The following is a 13,128-nucleotide window of genomic DNA, read 5'->3' as shown; positions in this document are numbered from 1 at the left end:
CATTTGCATGATAGATGTCCACTTGTCCACTTTCAATTTGGAGGTGTCTTTGGGTCTAAAATGAGTCTTTTGTAATCAATATATTGATGAATCTTTTTAAAAATCCAATCTGGGATGCCTGCCTGGCTCAGCGGTTGAGCATCTGCCTTCGGCTCAGGGCGTGATCCTGGGATCTGGGATTGAGTTCTGCCTCGGGCCCCCTGTGAGGAGCCTGCTTCTCCCTCTGCCTATGTCTCTTCCTCTTTTCCTCTGTGTCTCTCATGAATAAATAAATAAATCTTTAAAAAAGATCCAATCTGATACCCTGTGTCTTTTGATTGGAGCATTTAGTCCATTTACATCATATTAATTATTGAAAGATATGAATTTAGTGCCATTGTATTACTTGTAAAGTTGCTGTTTCTGTAGATTGTTTCTGTTCCTTTCTGGTCTTTGTTACTATTGGGCTCTCTCTTTACTCAAAGGATCCCCTTTAATATTTCTAGTTTGCTGTTCACAAATTCCTTTAGTTTTTGTTTGTCCTGGGAACTCTTTATTTCTCCTTCCATTCTGAATGACAGCCTTGCTGGATAAAGTATTCTTGGCTGCATATTTTCCCCACTTAGCACATTGAATATATCATGCCAATCCTTTCTAGCCTGCCAGGTGTCTGTAGACAAGTCTGCTGCAAGCCTTCTGTTTCTATCCTTTTAGGTTAAGGGCCTCTTGTCTCAAGCTGCTTTCAGGATTTTCTCTTTATCTCTGAAATCTGCAAACTTCACTATTATATGTCAAGGTGTTGACTTATTTTTATTGATTTTGAGGGAATTCTCTTTGCCTCCTGGACTTGAATGTTTCCTTCCTTAGATTAGGGAAGTTCTCAGCTATAATTTGTTCAAATAAACCTACTGCCCCCCTCTCCTGCTCCTCATCTTCTAGGACCCCTATTATCCTGGTTATCATTTCATTTTATGGAATTGCTGAGTTCTCCAAGTCTCCCTTCATTATCTACTAGTTTTCTTTCTCTCTTTTTTCCAGTTTCCTTATTTTCCATCATTTTATCTTCTATATCACTGATTTGCTCTTCTGCCTTGTTCATTCTCATTTTTATAGCCTCCATTTGCGACTGCTTCTTGGTAATAAGATTTATTTTCTTGATAACTTTCAAATATACGTTACAGTTTTATTAACTATACTCACTACGTTGTATATTAAATCCCTGAATTTTTAATTTAATAACTGGAAATTTGCACCTTTTGGCTACCACCACTCATTTTGCCTGCCCTCCCAACTCATTGCCTTTGGCAACCACCAATGTGTTCTCTGCATCTATGTAATTTGGTTTGTTTTGTTTTTAGATTCCACATATAAGTGAGATCATACTGTACGTATATTTCTCTGACTTATTTCACTTAGTATAATGCCCTCAGGGTCCATACATATTGTCACAAATGGCAGGATTTCCTTCTTTTTTATGGCCAAACAATATTCCATTTTATTATATACCACATTTTCTTTATCTATTCATACATTGATGGACACTTACATTATTTCAATATCTTGGCTATTGTTTTTTAAATTTTTTAAAAAAAGATTTTATTTATTTATTCATGAGAGACACAGAGAGAGAGAGAGAGGCAGAGACACAGGCACAGGGAGAAGCAGGCTCTATGCAGGGAGCCCGATGTGGGACTCCATCCCAGGTCTCCAGGATCACACCCTGGGCTGAAGGTGGCACTAAACCTCTGAGCCACCCAGGCTGCCCAGTTTTTAAAATTTTTTTAAAAAGAATTTATTTTGAAAGAGAGAGATGAGTGAATGTGAGCTAAGGGAGGGGCAGAGGCAGAGGGAGAGAGAGAATCTCAAGCAGATTCCATGCTTAGCGTGGAGCCAGACATGAGGCTCAATCCCACAACCTCAAGACCATGACCTTAGCTAAAATCAAGAGTTGGATGCTTAACTGACTGAGCCACCCAGGTACCCCAACATCTTGGCTATTATAAATAAGGCTTCATGAACATGGTGGTGCAGATATCTTTTGAGTTAGTGTTTTCATTTCCTTTATATAAATACCTAGAAGTAGGATTTTTGGATCAATAGTAATTCTGTTTTTAAAATTTTTGAGGATCCTCCATTCTGTTTTCCATAGTGGCTGTGTCAGTTTACATTCTCACCAACAGTGCACAAGTGTTCCTTTTTCTCCACATTCCCGCCAACCCTTGCTATCTCTTTTTAAAAGGCTTTTATTTGATTCCAGTTAGTTAACATAGTGTAATATTAGTTTCAGTATTAGACTTTGTTGTATGTTAGTGATGAATCACTTACATACAACACACAGTGCTCATCACAACAAGTGCCCTCCTTAATACCCATCACTCATTTAACCCATCCCCTGCCCACCTCCCATCCAGCAACCTTCAGTTAAGAGTCTGTTTTATGGTTTGCTTCTTTGTTTCACATATCTGTTTTGTTTCTTTATTATTTCAACTTTAAAAAAAAGATTTTATTTATTTATTCATGAGAGACACACAGAGAGAGAGAGGCAGAGACACAGGCAGAGGGAGAAGCAGGCTCCATGCAGGGAGCCCGATGTGGGACTTGATCCCAGGACTCCAGGATCACACCCTGGGCCGAAGGCAGGCTCCAAACTGCTGAGCCACCTGGGAATCCCCTTATTTCATCTTTTTGCTTAAATTCTAGTTAGTTAACATATATGATAACATATTGGTTTCAGGTATAGAATTGAGTGATTCATCACTTACATATAATACCCAGTGGTCATCACAAGTGCCCTCCTTAATACTCATCATCCATTTAGCCCATTCCCTGCCCACCTCCCTTCATCAACCCTCAGGTTGTTCTCTATAGTTAAGACTCTCTTATGGTTTGCTTCCCTCTCTGTTTTTCCCCCTTCTATGTTCATCTGTTTTGTTTCTTAAATTCCACATATGAGTGAAATCATATGGTATTTGTCTTTCTCTGACTGACTTATTTTGCTCAATATAATATACTCTAGCTCCATCCATGTTGCAAATGGCAAGATCTCATTATATTTGATGGCTGGCTAAGATCCGATTATCTATCTATCTATCTATCTATCTATCTATCTATCTATCTATCTATCATCTATCTATCTCACCTTCTTTATCCATTCATAGTTCATTATTTCCATAATTTGATTATTGTAGATAATGCTGCTATAAGCATTGAAGTGCATGCGCTCCTTTGACTGCACTGTGTTTGTATCCTTTGGGTAAAGGCCTAGTAGTGCAATCGATGGGTTGTAGGGTAGTTTTTTTTTTTTTTTAATTTTTGAGGAATCTCCATACTGTTTTCCAAAGAGGCTACACCAGTTCACATTCCCACCTACAGTGTAAGAGGGTTCTTCTTTCTCTGCATCCTTGCCAACATGTGTTGTTTCCCATCTAATACTTGTTATTTCTTTTCTTTTTGGTGAAAACCAATCTAACAGGTGTGAGGTGACATCTCATCATGATTTTGATTTGCATTTCTCTGATGACTAGTGATGCTGAGCACTGTTTTATGTATCTCTTGGCCATCTGCATGTCTTTTTTGGAAATATGTCTATTTAGATCTTCTGCTCACTTTTTAAAAAAGATTTTATTTATTTATTCATGAGAGACAGAGACAGAGAGAGAGAGAGAGAGAGAGAGACTCAGAGACACAGGCAGAGGGAGAAGCAGGCTCCACGCAGGGAACCCTATACGGGACTCGCGATCCCGAGTCTCCAGGACCACACTCCGGGCTGAAGGCTACACTAAACCACTGAGCCACCTGGGCTGCCCTTCTGACCATTTTTATTTTATTTTATTTTATTTTATTTTATTTTATTTTATTTTATTTTATTTATTTTTTACAATCCTGAGGTCTTTTATTTTCTTTACATTTATCATGCCATGAATTCATAGGGAATGGGTTGCAGCAGTTCAGGCTCCTTTCCATTGGTTCTCACAAAGTGTGCTTCTCTGGGTGGGGCAGGCTGGCACTTCAGTTGGACCCAAGTACCTTTCTCTTTGGCTTCCTTCTTTTTCTGATCATTTTCTTCACATGCTTTAGGAAGCTATCTCGGCTCTTTGGGAGTTTAATATGCTCAATGTGGACATTAATTCTCTTGGCAAGAATCTTGCCCTTAACTTGTTTGTTTACAACAATGCCAACAGCATGCTGAGTAACATTGTAGACTCCTCCAGTTTTGCCATGGTAACATTTGTGGGGCATTCCTTTTTGAACAGTGCCTTCCCTTGATGTCTACAATATCACCTTTCTTATAGATTTGCATGTATGTGGCCAAAGGAACACCTCCATGTTTTCTAAAAGGCCTAGAGAACATATAGCGGGTACCCCTCCTCTTTCCCTTTGCGTTGGTCATTTTGGTGAATTACTGAAAGATGGTGGTTCTGGCTGAAAGAAAGGCCTTCTGCCCATTTTAAAATCAGATTTCTTTTGTCATTGAATTGTAGGAGTAAGGATTCCTATATATTTGCATTTATACAGATACATTTGTATATATTTTGTATATTAACCCCTTATCAGATAAATGATTTACCAATTCTTTCTCCCCTTCTGTAGGTTGCCTTTTCATTTTGTTGATGGTTTCTTTGCTGTGCAGAAGCCTTTTAGTTTGATGTAGTCCTACTTGATTTATTTATTTATTTATTTATTTATTTATTTATTTATTTTAAAAGATTTTATTTATTTATTCATAGAGACAGAGAGAGAGAGAGAGAGAGAGAGAGAGGCAGAGAAACAGGCAGAGGGAGAAACAGGCTCCATGCGGAGAGCCTGACGTGGGACTCGATCCAGGATCTCCAGGATCACACCCTGGGCTGCAGGCGGCGCTAAGCCACTGCACCATCAGGGCTGCCCGGTCCTACTTATTTACTTTTGCTTTTGTTGCCTTTGCTTTTGGTGTCAAATTTGAAAAATCATTGCTTAGGATCATGTCAAATTCTTATCATCTATGTTTTATTCTTGGAGCTTTATGGTTTCTAGTCTTATATTCAAGTGTTGAATCCATTTTTGTGAGCGATGTGAGACAGTGGATCAGTTTCATTCTTTTGCCTGTGGCTTTCCAGTTTTCCCAATCCTATTTATTGAGATACTGCCTTTCCCCATTCTATATTTTTGACTCCTTTGTTGTAAATTAATTGATTATGTAAATATGGGTTTATTTCTGGGCTCTCTATATATCCTACTGTATTGATTTGTGTGTCTGCTTTTATGTCAATACCATACTGTTTTGATTACTGTAGTTTTGCAATCTAGTTTGAAATCAGGAAGCATGATGCCTCTAGCTTTGTTCTTCTTTCTCGAAATTGCTTTGGCTATTTGGGATCTTTTGTGGCTCCATATAAATTTTAGGATTGTTTGTTCTATTTCTGTGAAAAATGCTATTGGAATTTTGATAAGGATTGTACTGAAGCTGCAGGTTGCTCAATCTTGTTCTACTCTGTTTCCCAGAATGGTCTCTTGCTAGGTGCTGTGGGGAGCTTTGACTGGGCTGGAGGAGCCTTTCTTCATGCATCAAAGGATAAATTCACCTTCATCAACATGACCAGGGTAGATTCAGACATGAATGATGCTTACTTGGGTGAGTAGAAAGGGCAGAGTAACTCTAAGAAGGGGTCAGGGTATGGCATAACTCAACTAGCATAGATTTCATTGGATATTTTGTGGGCCCTTGGAATAACTTTAAAGACAGAAATTTCAAAATTTCAATTTAATTATGTCAACAAGGGGAAATATATCCCAACCTACTAAGATATCCAGATATCCAGATATCCCAACCTACTAAGCATGGGGCTACTGCATTGTCCCTACTCAAGGGATAGGTCTGTCAGAGGGGGCAGAGTCTGTGAAGGAAAACACTTACCTTCTCAGATCACCATCTTCAGGTTATGCTGCTGAAGTCATCCTGAGGAGCAGGGTACAAAATCTGGTTCTTGGGGCACCTCGATATCGGCACACTGGCATGGTGGTGATGTTCAAAGAGAATGCTGGTACCTGGGAGACCAACGCTATTATCAAGGGCAGCCAGGTAAGTGCAGAGCATGTGGAGCATAAATGCACAAACAGAGATATTCTGGGGGCTGAGATTCCTGGATGGGCATCACCAAGTGCCATGTGAGTCAGAATTTTGTAAAAGGAGCTTTCAGAGGGCTTTGAGCTGGGAAATCACAGAATAAGCTTTGTATTTGTGTCCTCACTTTTCTTTTTTTAGAGAGAGAGAGTGTGTGAGAGGGTTGTGGGGGCAGGGGCAGAGGGAGAAAGAGAGAGAGAGAGAGAGAGAGAGAGACTCTTAATCAGGCTCCATGCTCAGCATGGAGCCCAATACAGGGCTTGATCTCACGACCCTGATATCTTGATCTGAGCTGATATCAGAGTTGGATGCTTATCCAGGTGCCCCCTCACTTTTCTAACAACAATAAATAATGATACTTGACTTGTACAGAACTCTGTATGAGTCTCCCTTTACACAGAGCTGGTATTTAACCAGTATAACCATATTAATTATTAAAATATTGAAATAATTCCATATCTGCCTGTCAATAGCAGCTTTCCCTCTTCTCTCACCCCCACATTCTGGCTCCTTCCCCACTACTCTTTGAACTTCCCCATGATCCAGCAACTATGAAGTCAGACAGGGCACCTGAGGGGAGCTTTCAGACCTACTCCAGCTAAGCCCTTGGTCAGTGCCCGAGCAGTCCCAGTAGTTCAAGTTTTTGGATATCACCCCTGCAAAAGAGGTGTGGTTTCATCTTATGTGGAGCATTTTATGTGGTATGAGAGGCAAAAATTTCTAGTTCAAATTATTCTTGCAAATTCCTGAAATAGTACTGCACCCATAATATTGTACCTGTAGTTCTGTGTGTATTCCTTTAATTTCCATCACTGGTTCACTTTGACCAGCAATTAATGCATCATATGTGGCTGAAAACAGTTAATTCTTTTTTTTAATAAATTTATTTTTTATTGGTGTTCAATTTACCAACATACAGAATAACACCCAGTGCTCATCCCGTCAAGTGCCCCCCTCAGTGCCCGTCACCCAGTCACCCCCACCCCCCGCCCTCCTCCCCTTCCACCACCCCTAGTTCGTTTCCCAGAGTTAGGAGTCTTTATGTTCTGTCTCCCTTTCTGATATTTCCCACACATTTCTTCTCCCTTCCCTTATATTCCCTTTCACTATTATTTATATTCCCCAAATGAATGAGAACATATAATGTTTGTCCTTCTCCAATTGACTTACTTCACTTAGCATAATACCCTCCAGTTCCATCCACGTTGAAGCAAATGGTGGGTATTTGTCGTTTCTAATGGCTGAGTAATATTCCTTTGTATACATAAACACATCTTCTTTATCCATTCATCTTTTGATGGACACCGAGGCTCCTTCCACAGTTTGGCTATTGTGGACATTGCTGCTATAAACATCGGGGTGCAGGTGTCCCAGCGTTTCATTGCATCTGAATCTTTGGGGTAAATCCCCAACAGTGCAATTGCTGGGTCGTAGGGCACCAAAGAAACCAACAATCCAATCATGAAATGGGCAAAAGACATGAAGAGAAATCTCACAGAGGAAGACATAGACATGGCCAACATGCACATGAGAAAATGCTCTGCATCACTTGCCATCAGGGAAATACAAATCAAAACCACAATGAGATACCACCTCACACCAGTGAGAATGGGGAAAATTAACAAGGCAGGAAACCACAAATGTTGGAGAGGATGCAGAGAAAAGGGAACCCTCTTACACTGTTGGTGGAAATGTGAACTGGTGCAGCCACTCTGGAAAACTGTGTGGAGGTTCCTCAAAGAGTTGAAAACAGTTAATTCTGATACTTGAACATCTTATCATAATTCTTTCCCATTACTCAAATTCTTCAAACAGACTTTTCATAGATTTTATCAACACATATTGACTGTTGATGGCATCAGTGCCTGATACATACCAGGTATGAGGTGGGGGGAATGTGTAGGGGAATTCCAGGAAGTCAAGCGTGGACATGATGCTACTTCTCTTTTTTGTGTGTGTGGTCCAGGATCACATGGAGAAAGTTAGCTGGTGAACTCCTTTCTCACACACAGGTATTATACATACAAATCATAATCAAGAATGAAAAATACTTAAACTGGGACAGTCTGGGTGTTATGAAAGCAAATGGGAAGGGCACCCACACAAGGGCATTAGGGAAGGTTTCCTGGAGAAAGTGACAGTTAAGGTGGAAGAACTAGAGACGTGAAGAATGGGGAAATAAAGGGCCAAACAAGGGAGAGACCATGAGGCAGAGTTCAGAGCGTGTGTATCGGGATGGGGGGAGTGTGGGTGAGTACACTGGGAAGAAGAGTAGGAAACAGTTTCATCTCAAATCTATCCACTCCCTCCATTTCTATTGAAATCAGCCTGGTCCAGGCCATCACCATCTTTCTGTAGCCCTCACTGTAGTCTTGCTGGTCTCCCATACTCTCATTTTGCCTCCATCTAATCCATAGAGGGAGGGTGAACTTTCTAAATGAGAAACTGTTTATATAAATCTTCAGTTTAAAATCCTTTGTTGACTACAAACCAATTTTTAATGAAAATTTAAATCTATAAATAGGATATTATGTATGACCAAGTATTGTTTATCCCAGGAATGCAAGTCTTGTTCAATAGTGTTGAGAAATGGATAAGCTGATTCTAAAGTTCAAATGGAAATGCATGGGACAAAGAATAGCCAAAATAATCTTGAAAAAGAAGAATTTCCAATTTCAAAGTTTATTACCAATCTACAGTAATTAAGACAGTGTGGTACCAACATAAGGATAGGCCTACAGGTAAATGGAACAGAACTGAGAGTCCAGAAATAAACCTATACATCTGTAATCAATTGATTTTTGACAAGGTACCAAGTTCATTCAATGGGGAAAAATAATCTTTCAACAAATGGTGCTGGGACAACTGGATATACCCTAGCTCACAATATACAAAAATTAACTCAAAATAGATAAAAAATCCAAATGTGAGAAATAAAGCTATAAACCTCTTAGAAGGACATAGGTGAATTTTTGTAACCTTAGATTTGGCAGTGATTTTTTTTTTTTACTTTTCTGGATTAAAAAAAAAATTAAAGCCAATTAAATATTGAAAAATTACTCAGCCATCAAAAAGAATGAAATCTTGCCATTTGTAACGACATGGGTAGAACTAGAGGGTTTTATATTAAGTGAAATAAGTCAGTCAGAGAAAGTCAAATACCATGTGATTTCACTCATATGTGGAATTTAAGAAACGAAACAGATGAACATAGGCAAATGGAAGGAAGAATAAAATACGATAAAAACAGAGAGGGAGGCAAACCATAAGAGACTCTTAACTATAAGGAACAAACTGAAGGTTGCTGGAGGCAAGGTGGTTGGGATGATGGGGGAATTGGGTGATGGGTGTTAAGGAGGTCACTTGATGTAATGAGCCCTGGGTGTCATATGCAATTGGTGAATCACTAAATTCTATCTCTGAAACTAATAATATACTACATGTTAACTAAATTTAATTTAAATAAAAATTAAAAAAGGAAGAAAGGAGAAAAAAAGAGAAAAAAGTGCCATTTACAGTAGCACCAAAGATGATGAAATACTTAGATATAAATTTAAAAAATGTGTATGATTTCTGTATGCTAAAGGCTATGAAACATCAATGAAAGAAATCAAAGCCCTAAACAAATTGAGAGGTATAGTGTGTTCATAGACTGGAAGACTATTGTTAAGATGTCAATTCTCCCCAGCTGATCTATATATTCAACACAATCCCAGTCAAAATCCCAGACATTTATTTTGTAGAATTGAAGTTGATGCTTAGATTTATATGGAAAATCAAAGAAAGTAGCATATGCAAAACAGTTTTAGAAAGAAGTTCAATAAATACTATTAAGTATTTAGTGGAGAATTCATACACTGCCTGATTTTAAGACTTACTGGAAAGTTAAAATAATCAGGACAGTGTGACATTGGCAGAAGGATAGACATGAAGATCAGTGGAACAGAGTAGGTCTGGAACAGACACACACATAGTCAATTGATTTTAAATAAAGGCACAAAGACATTTTGATGGAGACTTCAATGGAACAATCAGACATCCACAGTAAAAAACAAAACAAAACCTCTACCAATATCTTATACCATATCAAGATTAACTCAAAGTAGATCATGGAGCTAAACGTAAAATCTAAAATATAATACTTGTGGAAGAAAACATAGGAGAAAATCTCTGTGACCTTGTATTAGGCAAAGAGTTCTTAGCTGTAACATTAAAAGCAGGTCCATAAAGGAAAAACTGATAAATAGGACTTCATCAAAATGAAAAGTTTCTGCTTTATGAAAGACATATTAAGAGAATGAACAGACAAACTACAGATTGGAAAAAATATTTGCAAATTTTCCTTCTTTTTTAAATTATGTGGATGACAAAGGACTTATATCCAAAATATATAAAGGATTCTCAAAAACTCAACAATAAGAAATCAAACAGTTCAATGAAGAAGTAAGCTAAATATTTAACAGACACTTCACTTAAGAAGATACATGGATAGCAAATGAGTACATGAAAACATCCTCTATGCCATTAATCATTAAGGAAAGGCAAATTAAAACCACTATGAGATACTGCTACACAGATATTAGAATGATTAACAAGGAAATAAACTGGCAATATCAAGTACTGTCAAGGATGAGCAACAACTAAAACTCTCATACGCTGCTGTCTGAGTGAAAAATGGCATGCCTACTTTGGAAACAGTTTGTCAATTTGTTATACAGTTCAATATATAATTAGCATACCAGCAATCTCGCTTCTAGGTATTTACTTCGGAGAAGTAAAAACATGTTCGTATGAAAACCTGTGTGTGAAAGTTTCTAGTATCTCTATTCACAATTGCCAAAAATTAAAAACAATCCAAGGATCCCTCTGGGGAATGAATAGACAATCTATGGTATATCCATACAATGGAATGTCAGAAATACTGGAAATAAAAAGGACTGGACTACTTATATACACAACAACCTAACCTAATCTTAAATGCATTATTCTAGGTGAAAGGAGCCAGACGTGAAAGGCTACATACTATATAATTCCATTTATATGACATTCTAGAAAAGGCAAAACTGTAGAGATATAAAACAGATCAGAAGTTGCCAGGGGTCATATGAAGAGATCGATTACAGCCAGGGCATGAGGGAATATTTTGGGAGTGATGAAACTTTTATATCTTGATCATCGGTGGTGGTTACATGACTTAATGTGGTTGTTAAAACTTAAAAAACTGTACTAAAAAAGCTGAGTTTTATTGTATGTAAACTATACCCTGATCAACTTGACGTAAAGACAAAAAATCCTACTGACTTTAGGTTAAAGCTTAAATGCTTTTTTTGGGCAGCAAGTGAGGCCTCCTTCAATGGTGTGTGGGGGCAGAAGTCAGATCCAGTGAGTCATGTTTTGACATCTGCACTTTTCCTTCCTAGATCTTGCCACAATTTGAAATTGCTAAATACATCTCCCTGTTTGTTACTATTTCCCTCTGCTCCACCTTGCTCCATGGAGAGCACTGGAAGGCGCTGTGTTTCCACTACCCAGCCTTATGCTCAGCAAATAGCAAACTCTTGTTGGCTGAATGAATGAATGAATGAATGAATGACTAAACGGATGAGTCCTGTGGATGAATTCTACATGTGGACATTGAACATATTTTCGTTTTTTGGGAACATATTTTAAAAATTATTTTAAGAGGTAGACAGTATCTCTCAATAGATGCAAAAAAAATTTCTGTAGCAACAGTTATTTTTAATATAAGCCAGTCAATTCCTTGTTGGCCAGACTGCCAACTTTGAATTTTTTACCTCCCTAAAGACTTACAATATATTGCAAACTTATTCTGTATGCTCTTCCAGGCTTTTCTGTGTAGTTTTCAAATTTAACTTCTTCTTTGCTATATTAAGCATCTCCCTGGAACACGAATGTGGGTAGATCCTCAGCCACTGCCCATCAACTCCATAATATTTTCCTCCAGCTGGCAGTACATTCAAATGAGAATTTGAAGCATGCAGAAGATCACATCTGCTCCCAAGTGCTTTCCCCAGCCGGTATAATCTTTCCTCACAGGAAGAAAACATTTACACTTTGCTTTTGGTGGCAAGAGATTGATCCCAGACTCATCTCTTTCAGATTGGCTCCTACTTTGGGGCCTCCCTCTGCTCAGTAGACATGGATAGAGATGGCAGCTCTGACTTGGTCCTCATTGGGGCCCCCCATTACTACGAGCAGTCAAGGGGAGGCCAAGTGTCTGTGTGTCCCTTGCCTCGGGGGGTGAGTGACTATTGGAGCCTGGGCTGAGTGGGGCCTGGGTATGGGGTGGGGGAATTGGTTGGGTTGGGACCTGATGCTGGTTTTGTCCTGCAGAGGGCTAAGTGGCAGTGTGAGGTCATCCTCCGTGGGGAGCAGGGCCACCCCTGGGGCCGTTTTGGGGCGGCCCTGACAGCGCTGGGGGATGTGAATGGGGACAAGCTGACAGACGTGGCCATCGGAGCGCCAGGAGAGCAGGAGAACCGAGGTGCTGTCTACCTATTTCATGGAATCTCAGGACCAGGCATCAGCCCCTCCCACAGCCAGGTGAGGTTGGGTAACTGTCCCCGTCATGACAGTAGCCTTTTTGTGATTGTCCCTTTCTAATTCAACATCCCCACAGCTGCCAGATCAGTTTTCCCAGTACTACTTTTCAGAACCTTCAAAGGAAATAACACACTTAGTAGAAATTCTTACCACAACTATAGAAGATGCATAGAGCGTCATAACCCCTACTTTAAAGATAAAAAATTAAAAAAAAATAAAGATGAAAAGTTTAAGGCTCAGAGGTGGTAAATGGCCAGCTGGAAGTGTCGGGAGGTAGGCATTTCTTTCTTCTGAATCTCAGTTAGTCAGGACACCTGTGTGGCTCAGCAGTTAAGCATCTGCCTTCAGCTCAGGGCCTGATCCTGGAGACCCAGGATCGAGTCCCACATAGGGTTCCTGCATGGAGATTGCTTCTCCCTCTGCCTGTGTCTCTGCCCCTCTCTCTGTGTCTCTCATGAATAGATAAATAAAACCTTTTTAAAAAA

The 13,128-nt window shown here is 39.2% G+C and overlaps 1 protein-coding gene across 3 annotated transcripts in view; it reads left to right on the top strand.

Annotated features, from left to right (window-relative positions):
* ITGAM (integrin subunit alpha M) overlaps positions 1-13,128 on the top strand; it is a 55,075-nt gene that overhangs the window by 28,426 nt on the left and 13,521 nt on the right. For all 3 annotated transcript variants that reach the window (XM_035718370.2, XM_035718369.2, XM_035718368.2), the window contains exons 11-14: positions 5,461-5,590; positions 5,895-6,037; positions 12,200-12,340; positions 12,434-12,643. In XM_035718370.2, the coding sequence (XP_035574263.1) occupies positions 5,461-5,590; positions 5,895-6,037; positions 12,200-12,340; positions 12,434-12,643 (624 nt within the window). The remainder of the gene's footprint in view (positions 1-5,460; positions 5,591-5,894; positions 6,038-12,199; positions 12,341-12,433; positions 12,644-13,128) is intronic.

This window comes from Canis lupus, chromosome 6 (assembly GCF_003254725.2).
Source record: "Canis lupus dingo isolate Sandy chromosome 6, ASM325472v2, whole genome shotgun sequence".
Lineage (NCBI taxonomy): Eukaryota > Metazoa > Chordata > Mammalia > Carnivora > Canidae > Canis > Canis lupus.
Note: the sequence above shows the minus strand (reverse complement) of the source record. Positions and strands in the feature narration are given on the sequence as shown.